We start from the raw sequence: 20,589 nt of genomic DNA on the forward strand, positions 1-20,589 counted from the left end.
CTCTGCGTCTTGCCTGAGTGGCCTTTCTTTCTCCTGTCTGGTGTCATTCATCTTGCATAGGACTGTCCAGGCCACATGCATCATCTAGGGCCTGTCTGTGCTTCATAGCGATGACTGCGACCCCCTGCTGCCATCACAGCTCACTGACCTCTAAATATGTGCCAGTTACTGTGTGACAAGCAGTGCTCGCAGTGGCTGGGGAGCCCTGGGCAAGTCACTGCACGTCTCTGTCCCTTGATTTCCTCATCTGTAAAATGGGTTAGTAAGCAGTACAAACTTCACAGAGGTGTTATGACAATTAAGTGAGTTAATGTCTGATAAGTCCCTGCAAGTGGCTCCTGGCATGAATTAAACACTCAATAAATGTTAACTCTCACTCATTAAATATTTATCAAGTACCTTCTATATGCCAAGTACAATATATGCTCTGGGATATCATGGAGAGCAAAATTCCCTCATGTTGCATGCAGCTAAGCATGAGAGAAATGCAGTTAAACACACAGCTACAACACAGTGGTATAAATACTGTGATGGGAAAGATAGGGATGAGTGTTAGACACTCAGTCGTGTCCGAGTCTTTGCAACCCAATGGACTGTAGCCCGCCAGGCTCCTCTGTCCATGGAATTCTCCAGGCAAGAATACTGGAGTGGGATTGCTGTGCCCTTGTCCAGGGGATCTTCCCAACCCAGGGATCAAACCCACTGCAGGCAGATTCTTTACCATCTGAGCCACCTGGGAAGCCCAAAGGGGTGAGGGTCATGGCAATTATTTCTTTTTGCTTTCTCTCTGCCATTAGAACATAAGTTCCACCAGAGGAGCTGTCTCCTTTGCTCACAGTTGTACCCTCAGTGCCTGGGAAGAACTTTGCTCTCAGAAAACATTTACTGGGTGAATGAACAAAGGAAAGCAGAAAGGAAGTGCTATTTTAGCTGGACCTGAAGGATGAGGCATTAATGAAGTTGGGGGCTGCAGATGAAAGAGAGAATACCCTGCTGTAAACCCACTTTGGAGCCAGGCAGACCTGGGGTGAGTCCCAGCCCTCCAGGGGCCATCTGGTTGACCTTGGAGAAGGTTCTTCTCTCTAGACTGGGTTCCTTTCATCGTCACTGAAATGAGAATGAGTAACACCTTCCATATGGCCGTCACTGGGCATATGGACAGCTCGCAATCACTGTGTTTTCTTCCTCCTTTTTCTTTGTGCATCTTGGCACTTCCTGATGCAGAAGAGACTTGCTAAGATGGAGAGGGTTTGTTTTTTTTTTTTGTAAATTTTTTAATTGGAGGATAATTGCTTTATAATGTTGTGTTGATTTCTGCTGTACTGCAGTGCAAATCAGTCACAACTATATGTATATATCCCCTCCCGCTTGAGGCTCCCTCCCACCCCCCATCTCACCCCTCTAGGTCATCACAGAGCACCAGTCTGGGTTCCCTGTTATATAGCAGCTTTTCACTAATTATCTGTTTTACTGATAGTGATGCTGAAAGCCTGGCCTCTGTGCACCAGTGCTGAATTGAACCTTGGAGACAGGGTTTTGGGTGAAGTAGAAAAGAATAGCTTTGTTGCTTTGCCAGGCAAAGGGGGCCATAGCAGGTTCCTGCCCTTGAAACTGTGTGTCCCAACCCACGACACTTTGGTGAGGAGTTTTATGGCGATGTTCGATGGCGGGGTTGCTGATAGGATTAGGGTGTGCAGGCTCTACATTGCTTTAATCTGGTCTCAGGTGATCTTGAACCAGGACCCTGCCTGAAGCCTGCACTGTTGTTTCTGCTCTTCCCTTCCATAGTGTCTGGTTAGGAATGCTTGAATCCTTCTCCCTGAGACTCCCCACTAAGATACATGCATGGAGGAAAGTGCAGTGCCAGCAAAGAGCAACTTTATTGTTAGTGGGGTTTTGCCTCAGATCGCCAAGTAGAGCTCATGAGGCCTTTGGGGACTCCTTTCTTTCAATAGAGGTAGGCCTCAGTCAGTCAGTTCAGTCGCTCAGTCATGTCTGACTTTTTGTGACCCCATGGAATGCAGCACGCCAGGCTTGCCCGCCCATCACCAGCTCCCAGAGCTTGCTCAAACTCGTGTCCATTGAGTTAGTGATGCCATCCAACCATCTCATCCTGTGTTGTCCCCTTCTCCTTCCACCTTCAATCTTTCCCAGCATCAGGGTCTTTTCCCAATAAGTCAGTTCTTCACATCACGTGGCCAAAGTATTGGAGTTTTTAGCTTCAGCATGAGGTAGGCCTAAGGGCAGTTAAAACATCCTCAAAGCTAATTCTTGGCTCCTATAAAGTCAACATATCAGGGAACCCAGAAGGGAGCACAGGAACCAAGAGGAGAGAGAGACCTGGCCTCAGGACTTGGAGTGGAGTTGGTCCAGGCCACTCACTCATGCCCACCCTTCTTAGGGTGAGACCATGGGACCGGGACCCAGCCGCCTCTTGGAGAGGAGGGAGCTACAGGTGAGAAAGAGAAAGCCACGCCCACTTAAAGGTGGGCGTGGCCTTAAGGCCTCTGAAAGCTCCACCCATTGAGTCTGGACCAGTCAGCGTCCTGGAATTTGACCAGCCAGAACGGCTCTCGTCTTCCTTAGAAACCCAGGTGGCACAGTGGTAAAGAATCCACCTGCCGGTGCAGGAGACACAGGAGACCCGGGTTCGATCCCTGGATCCCGAAGATCCCCTGAAGTAGGAAATGGCAACTTGCTCCAGTATTCTTGCCTGGAAAATTCCATAGACAGAGGAGCCTGGCGGGCTACAGTCTATGGAGTTGCAGAGTTGAGCCAACGAGGGGAGTGAGAGAAGCCTTGAGCTCCCCCTTCAGGGCGATGCGGGTCATGAACAGGTGGGTTTGAGACACTCATTTCTCACCTTTTAAGGTGGATTCACATGAGGCAGGCAGCGGGAAGCATATTATGGCACAGAGCACTAGGACTGTTTCCAGGAACCTGATTTTTTTTTTTCAGTCTCATTGCCCAAGGATGGAAATATGGCTGGTTAAGCCATCGACTGGGAGCCTGTAGTTTTTGCTTTGTGATTTCCAAGCCCTGATGTTGTTACTGGGGTAGCAGCTCAGTCCTCGAGCAGGAGACGTGGAGGCTGGGGTCCTTCTGAATCCTGGAGCTCTGCAGGCCCCACAGCAGAGCTGACCCTGCCTCTTCACCTGGGCTGTTCAGGGCTGTGCAAGGGTCGGCCCTTCACCCGCTTGACCTGACCGCAGAGGCTTGGAAAATCAGGAAAGAAACACTGTTGCTCATTAAGAAGATGCAGGCCAACAAAAGCCTTCAGGGATGGAGGATATTTTAGGCAGACTTGTTGAAATAGAGTTTTCATGCAGCAAAATTCACGTTTTAAAACATACATACAGTAAAATTCACATGGTTGATAATATAGCTCATTCCAGTCACCCCATAAAAGTTCCCACATTCTGTCCCTTTGTTATCAATTTCCTTTTCTCCTCTGATCCTTCTTAACCACCGATGTGTTTTCTGTCCCCATAATTATGCTTTTTCTTTTCTTTTCTTTTTAGTTTTGCCTTTTCTAGAATGTCATTTAAACAGAATTAAACAGCATGTATGTGACATCGTTATCTTACCCTAATGCTTTCGAGATTCAGAAAGGTTACCTGTATCAGAAGTTCATTCCTTCTTACTGCTGAGAAGTATTCAATTGTGTGGCTACACCACACGTTGTTTATCGATTCACATGTTAAATGTTTAGTGCTTAGGTTGTTTCCAGACTTTGGATATTATAAATAAGGCGATTATAAGCTTTCAGGTTTTTCTGTAGATTCATGTATTCATTTCACACCTAGGAGTGGGAATACTGCGTCACACATGATAAGGGGATGTTTACCTTCATAAGAAACTGCCATGCTACTTTCCAAAGTGACTCTACCATTTTGCATCCCCCCAATATTGTCAGAGAGTGCCAGTTCTGTTCTCTCCACATCAGCACTTGGGATTGTCACTATCAGTTTCCTAAAATGTTAGCCATCCTAGAAGGTATAAAGATTATTTTTACATTTTGAAAATAACAGTTTCCTAAGGAGAAATGCTCATTATTTTTATAGCACATAATATAATTTCTACTTATTGTGTCTGTTTCCTTATTTGTTCATTTTCTGTCTCTATTAGAATGTGTTTTGGAAACGCACTTGCATCAGTAAATATATGTGAACGGATGAATGAATGGATTAGGGAAGAGATGGGTAGCTTATGACAAAGGCTAGAATGTCAGGTCAGCCTCGGGTTGGAACCTGGGGCCCTACTCTTCTCTTCTGCAGTATACTCTTTCATGGAGGAAGCAACTTGCAGGCTGGGTTGGGAAAGAGAAGAAGAAATTTTTTTTTTTAATTAGAGCATCTCTTGAAGGAGACAGACATCATGTGGAGCCAGAGTCATGAAGGGCATAGCATGTTTGGGAGTATGAACCAATCCTGTGTACGGAAACCGTAGTATGTGTTGGAGGCACCGTTGGGATCACATGGGAGATGTAATAATAATGCAGAAGCTTTCACTGCTTACTGTGTGCCAGGTGGTTCTAAGATCACTCCATAGGTTAACTCATTTATTATTCCCAATGATCCTGTAAGCTTACAGCACTATCAGTTTCTTCATTGTCCAGACAAGGGAAGTGAAGCACAAAGAAATTAAATACCTTGCTCAAAATTATGCATCTAAGAAGAACCCAGGCAGTTTATGATCCTAAGTCTGTACCTTTAACTTCTGCACTACACTGCCAGGTTAGGAAGGGTACGTTAGTTAGGGAACCATGGAAGCCGCTGTAACAAATAACCCCCAAGTATAGTGACTTGAATAAGACAGAAGGTAGGTTTTCTCTCAGATGTCTGTCTAAAGGGACAAAGTGCAGGGCCAGTGGGTCCAAGGTGGTCACTTGCACTTCTCACCATCTTCCAGCCAGTGGGAATGGAAGAAGGGTCCTGGGAGGCTGTACCATGCAGGGTGCTAAGTCACTTCAGTTGTGTCTGACTCTTTGCAACCCTATGCATGGTAGCCCACCAGGCTGCTCTGTCATGGGATTCTCCAGGCAGGAATACTGGAGTGGGTTGCCATGCCCTCCTTCAGGGGATCTTCCTGACCGAGGGATCGAACCCACATCTCTTACATCTCCTACATTGGCAGGTGGGTTCTTTATCAGTAGCGCCACCTGCAAATCCTGGGAGGATGTATGTGCTTAGTCGTTCAGTCGTGTCTGACTCTTTGTCACGCCATGGACTGTAGTCATGTGATTCTCTGTCCATGGGATTCTCCAGGCAAGAATACTGGAGTGGGTTGCCATTCCCTTCTCCAGAGGATCTTCCCAACCCAGGGACTGAACCCAGGTCTCCCGCGTTGCAGACAGATTCTTTACCATCTGAGTCACCAGGGAAGCCTGAGGATGTACACTTTCCTTTTAAAGGAATGACTGAAACACATACATCCCATTGGTGAGAACTCAATCACATGGACATACCAAGTTGCAAGGGAGGCTGGGAAATGTGGTCTATAGTTGGATAGCCATGCGCTCTGCTGCAACTCAAGGGTTCTCTTATTGAAAGGAAGACTGGGTATTGGTGGAAAACTAGTAGTCCCTGACACAATCTGCAGACTATTCACTGGACTTTGAACTCTGTCCTGTAGATGATGGTGGTGGTGATTTAGTTGCCAAGTCATGTCTGACTCTTGCGACCCCATGGACTGTAGCCCGCCAGGCTCCTCTGTTCATGGGATTCTCCAGGCAAGAATACTGGAGTGGGGAGGTTGCCATTTCCTCCTCCAGGGGATCTTCCCGACCCAGGAATTGAACCTGGGTCTCCTGCATTGTAGGCAGATTCTTTACCAACTGAGCTACAAGGGAAGACTAGATGATGAGGTCCTAGCAAATGGCCTCTAAGTGGGGAGGTTTCAGGCCTTGGGTTTTAGATCATCTGGAAGTTGCTCGGAAGATAAAGGAGAGAGGAGTAGACAAGGAGACCGACCCTTCTACTTCATGCATCAGGAGTTTTGTTTGCTGTCTCTGCAGCCCTTGCTGCCGGCAGGAGTCAGTAGGTTGGGTTCCCTGATGGAGTGCTTCCAGGCACGGCGAGTGTGTGTGCTGGGGTGAGAATGGGAGCCATCAGCCATCTTAGTCATTCAGTGACTGCTTATCAAGCATGGTGTTTGGGTACAGCGCTCTTGCGATGGCCCCAGCAGGTGTGATGGATGCTGGGGGCCAAGTTCCGTTCTCAGTGAGTCCTCCTGTGATGCTGAGTGCAGCGTGAAACCTTGGCGTGCCTCACTGACGCTGGCCTCTTTTGTTGTTTCTTTGGCCCTCAGGACCCCCGGAGCAAACACAAGTTCAAGATCCACACATACTCCAGCCCCACGTTTTGTGACCACTGCGGGTCACTGCTCTATGGACTTATCCACCAGGGGATGAAATGTGACAGTAAGTACATGTGCCCTCGGGCAGCCTCTGCTGACCCAGCTGCTTCCTCATGGTTTGGGGCCCAAGTCTGCAGCACATTCTCCCAAGTCCTGGGTGGGCTGGGGACCCCTTGCGTGATGCTGAGTAACAATAACCAATAATAACCATTTATTTAGGGCACTATTCAAGGCTGTCCTTTGGGCCTGGATTGGCCTTGCTCATACCTGTGTGGTGGGTTAGCAAGTTGGTGTTGACGCAGGACCCTGAACTTGGGCATGCAGGTTGCAGGGGGCTGTCCATCCTTTCGCCATCCTTCTCTCCCCACAACTCATTTCCAGTTTTTTAATCTGCCTGCTGCCTCCTGGAGGTTGGGCGGGCTGAGAAGGGATGCCCTCACCACCCCCGTTCCTGCGATGCCTTGCCCCCAGCTCCCATGGAGTCCCCTGAAATGACCCGTAGGGTGACCCAGCTTCTCCTGACTTCTCAGACTGATACGAGGGACCCCTAGTGAACACGGGACTCCAGGCATGGCCTGGAGCAGCCTTGGGGCTTAGGGGAAACCAGCCACCCATTGAAAGAAGCACAGAGGCGCTCCGGGAGTGTGGGCAGGGAGCCAGTATTTATCACCTGACACAGGAGACTTCAGCCGGTCAGATTCAGTTTGCAGATGTATTCTATTCATCTTGCCCTGGGTCTTAAGTTTTTTTCTTGCAGTTAGTTACGGTGGGTACTGTGGGGACTCAGCTCAGGTTCCAAGATGATGCCCCTCCCAGGGCTGGTTCATGACCACAGACTGGCAGGTGCAGGGGCAAAGGCCTGGCCCTCTTGCGGCAATCTGGGACAACACCGAAGCATCATCTGAGCCCCTAAGTCCCTCCTCCTGTCAGCCTCAGGGCATCTTCATGGGCCAGCTCCTCCTCCCCCCACAGAGCCCCTCACTGTAAATCTTCTCACAACTCCCATTCTCAGGCTCTTTCCCGGGAAGCAACCTATCGTCAATATTTAAAAATTGGGAGAGGTCAGGATTCCTGCTTAAGCCTGAAAAATGGGAAAATCTTGGCAACTTTGGGCGGGCACCCTGCGCCACTGTGCCCTCAAGTTGGCCAAGACCACCACACCCGCACCTTCCCTCACTATGTTAGACAACCCGGTGTCACTGGAGTTGGTGACTCTGGCTTCAGAGCCGTTGCGGGTGTCCCGGGTACCCCAGCCTTCCGGGAGGACAGACACCTTCCGCCTCCTCTGTCCATGAGGGCCTAGGGTGTCGAGGGTTGGGAGCCGGGAAGTTGGAGAAGCAAGCCCTTCGGATGAGACCCGGGCAGGGCAGGCTGGCCTCCGCCCGCCTCGGAGGGAAGGAGGGGAACCGGAGGGGTCCAGCCTGCACCAGCCTGAGCCGCGCGCCCTGCCTGTGTCCCCGCAGCCTGCATGATGAACGTCCACAAGCGCTGCGTGATGAACGTCCCCAGCCTCTGCGGCACGGACCACACGGAGCGCCGCGGCCGCATCTACATCCAAGCCCACATCGAGAGGGAGGTCCTCATTGTTGTCGGTAGGTGGCGCTAGGGCCCCCGCGCCGGCTCCGCGGGACCCGGACCCGGCTGGAGCGCTGAGTCAGGGGAGCGAGGGATGGGACGGGCGGCGCGGGGGCGCGGCGGGAGGTGCGGCGATGCGGCCTTCCGCCTCGATCCCCGCCCCCACCCCACCCCATTCCAGCCTCTCCCCCTCACCCGCCTCTCCCCCTTGGCACCCTTAGAAACTGCACCCCGCAGGGCGAGGCTCTCAGCACCTCCTGTGCGCTGGAGCTCAGAGCTGAAGCCGCCGCGGGAGTACGTTGGTTTTCTCCAAGACCTCAGAGGTGTTGTCACGAGCCAGTAAAGCAGACAAGATGCTGAACACCTTAATTTTATGGCAGGCTCTGGCCGGTGGACTAAACCTACTCTGAAGCCAGATACTGTAGCTGATAACGGTGACAAATTATTCGAATTTAGATTATTTCTGTTGCCTTCTTAATTTTCATTTATTTCTACCCTGCAGATCTATTATTTCTAGATTTTTGTATAACATAGTGATGGGCAGTGCAATTGGTTTATCTCTTCCATGGGGGGAAAAATGTTTCCAACTTCTTTATTGTTCCCCACCTCCTTTCGCTCTCTACCGCCCCCGGCCTCTCTCTTCCACTCCTTATCTTTGGAGCATGCAGTTCTGTCTCCTTTATTACCATAGCAGAGAACGGATGCTTGGTTCTTTCCCGAACTTTTCCAGTGGGAAAATAGAGTCTTGCTGATAAACAGCCAGTTTGGGAGAGTGTTACATCTTGGGGAAGAGAAGAGATGCGGTATTCATCCCTGGGGCTTTCTGGGTATTTGCAGTGTTTCTTTCTTAAACCTGATGGTTACCACTCTGGTCCTGTTCTGTTATTCTCCATCCTTTTTGCAGTTCTGAAATACTTCATGCTACAATATAAGAAAGAGGGATAATAAAGCCTGCTGAAGACGTGCAGCATGGTGTCTGGCCCTCCTAATGGAGCATTGAGGAAATACGGGGCTCAGACACATCCAGCTCACACAGAATGAAAATGCAGCTGGCTGGGTGGGTAACTTAGCCGCGTGTGATACGTGGGTGTGCTAAGTTGCTTCAGACTGTCGCCAGCCAGGCCCCTGTGTCCTTGGGATTTCCCAGGCAAGCATACTGGAGTGAGTTGCATGCCCTTCTCCAGGGGATCTTCCCGACCCAGGGGTTGAATTTACGTCTCCTGCATCTCTTGTATTGCAAGCAGATTCTTTACCTCTGAGCCACTGGAGAAGCCCAACCTAGCCACAGAGCTGTGATAAATCCAATACTGAACTGGGTCATAATGGGACTTTGAAGGAATTCTCTCCCCAAGGCTTGTGTCAAACTTCTTAGACCTCATCACTAATTAATTTAAACAAGGTTTTATGACTTAGTATCTCAGGAGACTGATCATAGAAGGGATTGATTTTGCAAAAATTGATCTCAGGGTCCAGAATGGTTCAGCTGCTCTGAAGAATTGTTCCTATACCACGTAAAAGTTGAAAATATCCCTGTAAAATATAAACTTTTAAAGTGAGGTTCCTGACACCCAGTGGGCTCTTAAGGAATGTGTATTTCATTTGATGTGCTTTTTCCTCTGAAAGGAAGGTGAGCGGCTGACTTTGTCCTGGTGGAATCCCAGAGGGTCCCCGAGGAGTAGAATGTCTCTTAGTAGTAGGCTTCCCTGGTAACTCAGATGGTAAAGAATCGGCCTGCAATGCGGGAGACAGGTGTTTGATCCCTGGGTTGGGACGATCCCCTGGAAAAGGAAATGGCAACCCAATCCAGTATTCTTGCCAGGAGAATTCCATGGACAAAGGAGCCTGGCAGGCTACAGTCCATGGGGTTGCAGAGTCAGACACGACTAAGTAACTATCACTCACTCAAGAAGTATAAGCCTCAAGAAAAGCTGAATTCCCCCACGGTCTATAAACTTCCTGGGCAGACAGGGCAAAAATGAGACTCTGCTGCCCTCTACTGTGATTTTCTAGGAACTACATTGGCTCATATATTACTATAGACAGCCCCATCTTCAACCAACCTGTTGAAGGCACAGTGCTTAAAACCAAAGCACATCATAATACCCTCAAGGTCCATCCATTGTTTCCACCATAAAAAAATAAGTAATTATATGACATTATATAGGCCTTAACTAATGCAGGGATGTAATCATATTGCATTATGCAAATGTATCAAATCAATACATTGTATACTGTTGACTTACACATCGCTGTGCTCAGTCATGTCCAATTCTGCGGCTCCATGAACTGTAGCCCACCAGGCTCCTCTGTCCATGGGATTCTCCAGGCAAGAATACTGGAGTGGGTAGCCATTTCCTTCTCCAGGAGATCTTCCCAACCCAGGGGTTGAACCCAGGTCTCCCGCTTTGCAGGTGGATTCTTTACCATCAGAGCCACCAAGGGAAGCTCCTAATCTAGTATGACTTCATCTTAACTTGATTGCATCTGCAAAGCCCTTATCTCCAAACAAGGTTACATTCAGATTAGTCTTGAGCATCTCTTTCAGGGGGATGCAATTCAGTCTATAACAAGGGGAAGGAAGGGAAGTGGGGGCTCCTTTAAAGTTAGGGACAGAATATCTGCATACTCAGGGTTCTGCTAGCACTAACTGAGTAGCTCCCACTGTATTAATAGCGGTTTGTGATTTTCAAGTGATTTGATAATGGGGTCATCCGATGGAGGTAGAGGGGTTGCCAACATACAGACAAGGAAACTAAGACAACTTGCCTGATGTCATGTGCAAAGCAGGGATGAGCACCCAGCCTCCTGCCTGCAGGTCGCTGGGCTCTGCTAGGACTAGCTCACCATGCCCGGCGCGGTCCGAACCTGGCCTGAGACAGCTGATTGATTGATGGCAGAAGAACCCGATGCTTGGACTGCAGTTCTCTAAATATAGACCTGAGTTGGAGATTCTTGTTCATGTGATTTATTGGAGCTGCTCAGGAAATGAGGAGTGAGGATGGAGCAGGGAAATGCTGAATGAGAGTGTGATCTCCGCTGAAGACCAGCTTCACGCAGACCCCGTGGAGTTCGGGAACATGCGTGACAGGCAGGGTCAGCCCCTCCTAGAGGCTGGAGGGCTGTTCTGAATTGTGTCCCCTTAAAACTCACATGTGGAAGCCCTAACCCAGTGAAATGGTGTTTGAAGTTGGAGTCTTTGGGAGACAATTAGGGTTAGACAAAGGTGGGCTCTTGTGAGGGGCTTGGTGGCTTTATGGCCACAGGAGGACACGAATCAAGGAGGTGACCACCTGCAAGCCCGGAAGGGGGCTGTCACCATCACCTGCACCTTGACGTCGGACTTCTTGCCTCCGGAGCTGTGAGAAATAAGCATCTGCCATTTAAGCCGCCCAGTCGGTGGTAGTTTACTACAGGCTGGGCTGACTGAGACCTCGCTCCCGGCTACTGGGATTGAAAGCAGGAGGGAGGTGCTACCTCCCAGGCCCTGCGGCTTCTATGTGGCTGAGGGCAGCTCTCTGGACACGGGGCAGCTCTGAGCCACTAACAGCCAACACTCAACTGCAGCTGGGAGCTGGGCGCATGTGGAGGGGACCTGGGAGGGGTCTGGGTCACCTGGGTATCCCTCTGATCTCCCCAGCATCCTTCTGATGTCATTGTTGGGACTCCAGGCCCTGCTCCTTGATCTCAGGCAGACAGATCAGTCATCTGCTCTGAATGTCACATGCTCTTTGAAATCCCGCCGTCTCCAGAGACAGAAGGCTACACGTGCCTCCGAAAGATCTGAGGGTTCCCTCATCTCCTTTGGCTCCTGAAATCCAGGCTTCATATCTGCCGTCAAGGATCTTGCAGGGCAAAGCTCAGGGTGGGAATCTGATCAATTCTCTTTCTTTGAAGAGCTCATCAGTGGTATCTCGTTGCCCCTGTGTGTATTAGTCGCTCAGTCGTGTCCAACTCTGCGACCCCATGGACTGTGTAGCCCATCAGGCTCCTCTGTCCATTGAGTTCTCCAAGCAAGAATACTGGAGTGGGTTGCCATGCTCTCCTCCAGGGGGTCTTCCTGACCCAGGGATCGAACCTGGGTCTTCCGCATTCCAGATGGATTCTTTACCGTCTGAGCCATCAGGGAAGCCCCCTCATTGCTCTTAGGGCAGACGAAATGTACGGTGGTGATCTCATCGTCTATCCTGTCTCTTAATCCTTCATCCTCTCCAGGCCACCACCCACCATCGGACATCTGCACACTCTGCTCCCTTGGTCTGGAGTGTTCGCCCTTTTGTTTTTTTCCAGCAGTTGCTCTTCCCCTTCCTGTAGGTCTCAGCTCCGTCTCACAGACGAGGACACTTCCCTGGATCTCCACTTGTTGTAGACGTTCTCTGTATCCTGAACTTGACCTTGTGTCAGTTGTGGTTTTATGTTGGGTTGATTAGTGTCTGCTTCTCCTACTGGCATTTAAGCTCCATGAGGACAGGGCTGTGTTGGCTTCCACACCACTCTGTCCCAGCACCTAGTATGATGGGCGTCACTAAATATTTGGGGCGTCAGTGGGTGTATGTATGAAGGAGACAACACTGGAGGGTCCTGATAGATACCCAGGCTTCACAGATGATTCCCAGTCAGTGCCTTCTAAAGCGAGGAGCTGCAATTTAGATGATCCAATCAATGCCAGCATTCTTTTTGTTGTTGTTGTTGGTTTTTCGTAATTTGCACAGCCTTATTCTTAGAGGAAGGAGACCACCCAGAGTCCTCAGGATCAGGTCCAAGATCGACAGCACGTGTTATGGGGACTGCAACCCACCCTGGGGAACGATGACCACCCTTATTCCTGGGTAATGGGGAAAAAACACAAAACAGTGGGTCTTGTAGAATCATGGGTAATCATATGAACATCATGACTCCCTGTGGTATTATGGTGGGAGGCAGTACAATCAGAAGCCGTGATCAGAGTTGTGAAATGCTCCTGGAGGTTATGTCCTTATGTATAAAACACCCCTCCCCATTCAGTTGAGTATCTCCCTATTAACACACCAGCTAATGTCCCATTATTTATATTTCTGTCTACATTGCAGCCATCTACAAGTCCTTAACCATATTCATAGTTTTATCTCACAGAAATTGGGACTGTCCTTACATAAAGCAGAAGGAGCGATTTTTTGGGTGTTTCTCTTTGGAACACCCATTCAGTGTTCTTCCCACTGTGCTGTACAAAACCTCCTTACACCAAACCATCTCCCGGAATGACTTAGGAACTCCCAGTATTTTGTGTTTAAATACTTCCCAACATCTGACATCCACACATCAAAAGAAGAGCAGTGGCCCAGCGGTTATGAGTCTGAGCTTCCACTGCAAGGGGCATAGGTTCCATCCCTGGTTTGGGAACTTAAGATACCACTTGCTGTGCAGAGCTGCCAAAAAAGTATTTTAAAAAATTGAAAAAAAAAAATGAGAATCAGAGAGATGTAATTCTTGACAGACTATTAGGAAAGGGTGAGGTTCCCATCCATCTATAGACTAGATTCCAAGAGAGATTTTTAAAAGCCTTTTTAGGAGAAAGGAACCTGATGTTGAAGCCCCTCTTGTTATGTAAAGTCCCTCTTGTTATGTAAAGAACTGCCTAACTTGTATGTGAAAGGGTTGGTGTTAGTTGCTCAGTCCTGTCTGACTCTTTACAACCCCATGGACTGTAGCCCGCCAGGCTCTGCTGTCCATGGGATTTCCCAGGCAAGAATACTGGAGTGGGTTGCCATGCCCTCCTCTAGGGGATCTTCCCAACCCAGGGATTTAACCCAGGTCTTCCACATTGCAGGCAGATTCTGTATCCTCTGAGCCACCAGGGAAGCCTCTGTGGTTTGTATCAATTAGCACCCTTGCTCTCTAGTTTAGACTGGGTTTGGCTGATGGTCAGTGGTGTAAAACCAATATGGCAGAGCAGAAGGCAGTCCTGGGTATGCTGTACCTGAGGGGTGGATGGGAGGTGGGGTTAGTTGGGAGTGATCGGGTGTTCACAGTGTGAGAAAGGTGGCATGTCCCAGGTAGGAGGGAGGGATGCGCTCAGGAAGCATAGATGTTCATTCAGGAAGGGGCTGACTACCAGACTGTATCCACGGACAGAGAAGAGCTCATCTCTGCCCGTGGGGAGCTCACAGCTTAGCGGGAGAGACAGATGCACATAATTACATCGCAGTGTGGCGAATGATGTGATTGTACCCCGGGAGCACCCAGAGGGCACCCGAAGCTGCTTGAAGGAAGCCGTGGCTGAGTTGACTCTATAAGATGTATAAGGGTTATCTGGGCAGCTTTGTGTCAAGGAAAAGAAGAAAAATGATGTCAGCTCTGTTTATTGAGTTCTTCTTACATGCCGGGAGCTCTACAGACGTCAACTCATTAATCTCTAGAGCAATCCTCTGTCGTAGGTTTTATTATTGTCCCCATTTTACCAGTGAGAAAACTGACACATGGAATGGGTTAAGTAACTTTTCCTGGAATCACACAGTAAGTGGTAAGTCTCAGATCTGAGCCCAGGCAGCCCGGCTCCATGGCCCTGGGTCCCGCTGGGATGCTGAGTTCCAGGCAGAGGGAATATGGTGCACAGAAGTCTAGAGGCTGGAAATGGCAGGGGGTGGGGGAGGCTGTTAGTGGCTGAGTGTGGCTTCCCTTCCCTTCGTTCTGGTTATAAGCTCCTCTAGAATCTTCACTCACTCTCCCAGTCATTCACTTACTCATTAATGGTGTGTATGGAGAGAGACTTCCCTGGTGGGCCAGTGGTTAAGACCTCTCCTTCCAATGCAGGGGGCGCCGGTTTTGCTTCTAGTCAGGGACCTAAGGTCCTACGTGTCCCTTGGCCAAAAAACCAAAACATAAAACAGAAACAATGTTATAACAAATTCAATAAACACTTTATAAGTGGCCCACATCAAAAAAACCCAAAAAATCCTTTGAAAATGTGTCTCGAGTTTCCACAGCTTGTCAGGCATGTTCTAGACACTTGGGACCCAGCATGGGGAAAAACAAATCTCTTTTCCTGGACAAACATCACAACTGGGGTCTTGCCAGTTGCAAGAGACTCTTAGAACTTTTCCTCATCTTTCTTCCTTTTGTCCACCATGGAGAATGTCCTTCTTGTCAGGTTACATTCCTTGCCCTTTGAATTTTTTTCAGACACTCTTGGTCCATTTTTCTTTGAAACCTTTGTGCTTTGGGAGTTTGGAAAACTCCTAAAGACCTGAAGGCTATTTCTGCCTTTTGCCCTGTCACATCCTTCCCCGAGATGGTTCTGTGATTTAAGGAGAAAGGGAAGGAGAGAGGAAAAAGGAAATGTAAAGAAGAAAAATTCAGGTGGACTAATATCTCAAGATGACTAATATCTCAAAATACCACCCCGCAGTTACAAGGAGGTAAAATGACCACAAGCTAGGCTGCTAGCACCCACTAGAGGGCAGTCGTTGCTTTCAAAGCCATTCCTTCCCAAAGGCTCTCTTTTTGGAGATGCCCAAATTTGCAGACCTTTGCAGATCTTTGTCCATAATGGATGGTTTCACAGCAATAGTTAGCCATCTTCTCCCCCGCTAAACAGCTGTGTCAATGGGGCTCAGAAAAAGAAAGTAATATCTCAAGGTCACACATCCTGGAGTGGGGATAGGACTCAGTTCTTTGGGTTTTCTCACTCCTTTAATACATTATGGGTTAGTATTTGTCTCTAACATTTTGTTATGAAAAATGTCCAACATACAGCAAAGTTGAAAGAATTTTACAGCAGTCATTTATCCATCACCTAGATCCTGCCATTAACACTGCTTAATCATGTATCCATCCATCTCGCTCTCCACCCATCACTTTGTCTTATTTTTGACACATTTCAAAGGGAATTGAAGACATCAGTTCAGTTCCCCCTAAACCTTTCAGCCTGCACATCATCCCCAAGAATTTAAAACAAATTTGTAATTTCTTTAAATTTGTGAGGTAAAATTTACATACAATGAAATGCCGTTATCTTAGGCATACCAGTGGCTGAGTTTTGACATGTGTATAGCCCTAACCCCTATAGAAAAGCTATGACCAACCTAGACAGCATATTAAAAAACAGAGGCATTACTTTACCAACAAAAGTCCGTCCAGTCAAAGCTATGGTTTTTTCAGTAGTCATGTATGGATGTGAGAGTTGGACTATAAAGAAAACTGAGCGCCAAAGAATTGATGCTTTTGAACTGTGATGTTGGAGAAGACTCTTGAGAGTCCCTTGGACTGCAAGGAGATCCAATCAGTCCATCCTAAAGGAAATCAGTCCTGACTATTCATTGGAAGGATTGATGCTGAAGCTGAAACTCCAATACTTTGGCTACCTGATTTGAAGAACTAACTCATTAAAAAGACCCTGATGCTGGGAAAGATTGAAGGCAGGAGAAGGGGCTGACAGAGGATGAGCTGGTTGGATGGTATCACCGACTTGATGGACATGAGTTTGAGTAAACTCTGGGAGTTGATGATGGACAGGGAAGCCTGACGTGCTGCAGTCCATGGGATCGCAAAGAGTCGGACACGACTGAGCGACTGAACTGAGCTGAACCCCTGTCATGTTAATCCTTTTTTTTTTTTTCAATGTCATAGCTGCCATTGAAGATCTGGTTAAAGCTGTGAACACCTTTCTCAGAGAAATCCCTTTTTGTACAGACATGCATGACCCCCTACCCCCACAAACCCCTCCAAGTTTCAATAATTAGGGCTTCAGATCTTTTAGATTACATCAGACTTAATAGTTGTTAATTTTTTTGGGGGGGATAAATTGTAATGCAGTAGAATAGGTTTGTTTAAAACACTTCACTGTGTACTCGTTAGAGAGCAAATTCCCTTAAAACAAACCTATCAAGACACCCACATTATTTTGCTTCTCTTTAATGTTTTTGTAGTGAAGTTGAGTTAAATCCTGTCTCTGTCTGTGGAACCATCTTTCTAAACGAGTTTATAGATAGTTGTCTGCTCACCCCTGAGGCCAGGCTTCCCTGCCTACCCGTCATGGGAAGCCTTGACTTGTGAGGTGGGAGTTGGTCTCTGGACACTGAAGGAGCTGGAGTTGGCTTGAGGAGATGGGGGGAGCTGAAGTGTTCCTTCTCTTGTTCCCTGAATGTTTAAGTCTCATGAGAAAGGTCAAGCCCAGACCACTGTCTGAGGCCCCCAAACCTGGGCATGTACTGGGTATGCAGTCTTTGTTCCTAAATGCCTGCTGAATGGCGTGACTTGGGATGGAGCCAGGACCTTCAGAGCTGTGACTCTTTACTGCCTTTGAGGGAAGTGGTCCTGCAATATCTATTAAAATATGTATATCTATGCACACTCTGACTCTCAAATTTCCCTTTTGGGAATCTAGCCTATCGAAGTAAAACACTAGCATGTAAGGAAATAATGTCCAGAATAAGCATGTTTATTGATGTTTTCTTTGCAGCAGCAAAGAATTGGAATCAGCCTAATTAGGCTTATATCCATTTTATAGGATATTATGCAGTTGTTGAAAACAGTGAATCAAAATTGGTGTGTGGGACTTCTGTGAAGCAGGTCATTTTGTTTTTTAATATGGGAGCTTGCTACACAAATATATGTATTTCACTTTGTGAAATATTTCACTTTGTGAAAATTCATCAAATTGTGCCATTATGATTTGTACACTTTTCTATATGTATATTATACTTCATAGTATACTTTTATTAACTGAGAAGTTTAAATAATAAAATTCTAAATAATCAAAGTCAATATAAAACACCAATGGATTAGAGCTATAGCTATTGACCTGGAACAGGCAGCCCACTGCCTGTTTTTGTAAATAAAGTTTTATTGGCATACAGCCACACCCATCATTTGCATATTGACTCTGGCTGCTTCGGTAGCACAGTGGTCAGTTCATCGAGTGGTTGTGACAGAGCCTGTATTGCCTGCAAAGCCAAAAGTATTTTTTTTTATTTTTATTTTTTTGGTGCTTTCTGAAAACATTTGCCAATCCCTGACCTGGAGGCACATTTTTGATGTATTATTAAGTGAGAGGGTTAGGTTGCATAACAATATATTTTGTATGATCTCATTTCCAAGAAATAACAGCCAGACATTTCCCATGTGTGAAGTTATGTTTGGATGTTTTTATAAGGGTGGGAAGAAAGGTATGGAAGGGTACAAAGCAGGCTGTAAACGCTAGGATCACAGAAGGATTGGGGAGGTGGGGGTGGAGAGAGGCTGGGGCTGGGAGAGGCTGAGTATCTTCTGTTAATGTGTCTTGCTTGCGTGCATGCTCACGTGTATGATTCTTTGTGACCCTCTGGACTGTAGCCCACCAAGCTTCTCTGTCCCTGGGATTTCCCAGGCAAGAATACTGGAGTGGGTTGCCATTTCCTTCTCCAGGGGAAATTCCCAACCCAAGGATCAAACCCACGTCTGGATTCTTTACCACTGAGCCACCTGGGAAGCCCCTAAAGTTTTGAAAAAAGAGGAAACGAAACCAGAAAAATCTCTAAATAGAAAAAACTAATTTAATAATGTCTCCACCAGCAATTGGAGTGAAAACCGAGTGGCTGATGCCAGTGATGGGTGTTTGTGGCTTTGAGGATGACTGGGGCAGTTTTCAGCTGGGGCGGTCCTCAGCTGGGGCAGAGTGGGTGTTCCAGCTTTCATCCTCACCAGTGAGAATCTTGGGTAGCATCCACCCTGTAAGCTGGCCCGTTCTGTGACCCTCACGGTGTTCCCATTTGTCACCATCTCGCATCCCTCATCACCAGCATCACTACAACACGTCCCCTTCTCCCTTCCGCCTCCTCTTCTTTTCCACCTCCCTTCTGCCTCTTCTTCCCTTCTGCCTTCTCCAGGAGGCAGCCCACGCTGACCTGACCCTCCACCCCACCTGCAGGTCTCTGACTGCTTTGACTTAAAAAACTCCAAATACTCCGGTGCCTTCTAACTCTGTTTCCCATGGTGTCACCTCCCCAAGCCTCCAAGTTGGGGGTGTTAGGCTTCAGAAATTGTAGAACCTGCTTGCACGAAGTGTGGTCTGTGGACCAGCGGCATCAGTGTCCCCTGGGAGGAGGCTGGAAAGGCCGAACCCTGGATTCCTTCTGGATCTGCTGAGTCAGAATCTGCATTTCAGCAAAATCCCTGTATGATTCGTGTACACTTTGTTTTAATTGGAGGCTAACTGCTTTACAACTTTGTGTTGGCTTCTGCCAGACATCAGCATGAATCGGCCATGGGTGTACACATGTCCCCTCCCTCTTAAACCTCTCTGTCACCTTCCACCCCACCCCACCCCTCTAGATTGTCACAGAGCACCAGGCTGAACTCCCTGCGCTATATATACAGCAACTTCCCATTACCTCTCTATTTTACATATGGTAATGTATATATTTCATATTTCTACTCTCTCAACTTATCCCACCCTCGCCTTCTCCTGCTGTTGTCCATAAGTCTGTTCTCTATGTTTGAGTCTCTATTCCTGCCCTGCAAATATGTTCATCAGTACCATTGTTTCTAGAGTCCATATATATGCATGAATATATGATATATTTTCTCTTTTTGACTTACTTCACTCTGTGTAACAGGCTCGAGGTTCATCTACCTCACTAGAACTGATTCCAAGCCATTCCTTTTTATGGTTGAGTAATATTCCACTGAATACATGTACTACAACTTCTTTATCCATTCATCTGTTGATGACTATCTAGGTTGCTTCCGTGTCCTGACTGTAAATAGTGCTTCAGTGAACATTGTGGTACATTTGTCTTTTTCAATTATGGTTTTCTCAGGATATGTGCTCAGTAGTGGGATTGCTCGGTTGTATGGTAGTTTTATTCCTAGTTTTTAAAGAAATCTCCATGCTGTTCTCCATAGCGGCTGTATCAATTTATATTCCCACCAACAGTGCAAGAGGGTTCCCTTTTCTCCACATCCTCTCCAGCATTTATTGTTTGTCGATTTTTTTTATGATGGCCATTCTGACCAGTGTGAGGTGATACCTCGTTGTAGTTTTGATTTGCATTTCTCTAACAATAAGCGATGTTGAGCATATTTTTCATGTGTTTATTATCCATCTGGATGTCTTCTTGGAGAAATGCCTGTTTAGGTCTTCTGCCCATTTTTTGATTGGATTGTTTGTTTCTCTGTTGAGCTGCACGCATGCATGCATGCTTAGTCACTTCAATTGTGTCTGACTCTTTGTGACCCCATGAACTGTAGCCCACCAGGCTCCTCTGTGTGTGGGATTTCCCAGGCGAGAATACTGGAGTGGGTTGCCATTTGAGCTGCTTTAATCTCTAAAATACACAAGCAGTTCAACCTCAGATTCCTGTGCCCTTTAAAATTCCATACACTTTTACTGCAGACAAGCGCAATGATGCATCTCTTCCACTAGGTGGCAGGCTTTACCGCTCTCTGCTTCTGCCGGGGCGGCCACAAGTGGCAAGTCTGGGTGGAGAGTGCCCCCAGCCCACTGCGGCCATGACATCTCACCTGTCAGCATCTCTGGGCCCAGAATCCCCCTTCATAGATGATCTGAACCTGCCTGCGTGCCCTGGGATATCCCCCTGCAGCACAGAGCGCCTGGCTCTTGTAACATGACCCGGAGCCCCTCTCTGCTTTGCCTCTGTCTCCTGCTGCAGGGGGAGAAGGCGCACCTTCCTTTTCCAGCCACAG

General features: G+C 47.7%; 1 protein-coding gene across 2 annotated transcripts in view; it reads left to right on the forward strand.

Moving 5' to 3' along the window:
- The window catches only part of PRKCB (protein kinase C beta), a 359,558-nt gene that overhangs the window by 182,133 nt on the left and 156,836 nt on the right, over nt 1-20,589 (forward strand). For both annotated transcript variants that reach the window (XM_043914534.1, XM_043914535.1), the window contains exons 4-5: nt 6,310-6,421; nt 7,821-7,949. In XM_043914534.1, the coding sequence (XP_043770469.1) occupies nt 6,310-6,421; nt 7,821-7,949 (241 nt within the window). The remainder of the gene's footprint in view (nt 1-6,309; nt 6,422-7,820; nt 7,950-20,589) is intronic.

The sequence above is a fragment of the Cervus elaphus genome, chromosome 10, assembly GCF_910594005.1.
Source record: "Cervus elaphus chromosome 10, mCerEla1.1, whole genome shotgun sequence".
NCBI lineage: Eukaryota > Metazoa > Chordata > Mammalia > Artiodactyla > Cervidae > Cervus > Cervus elaphus.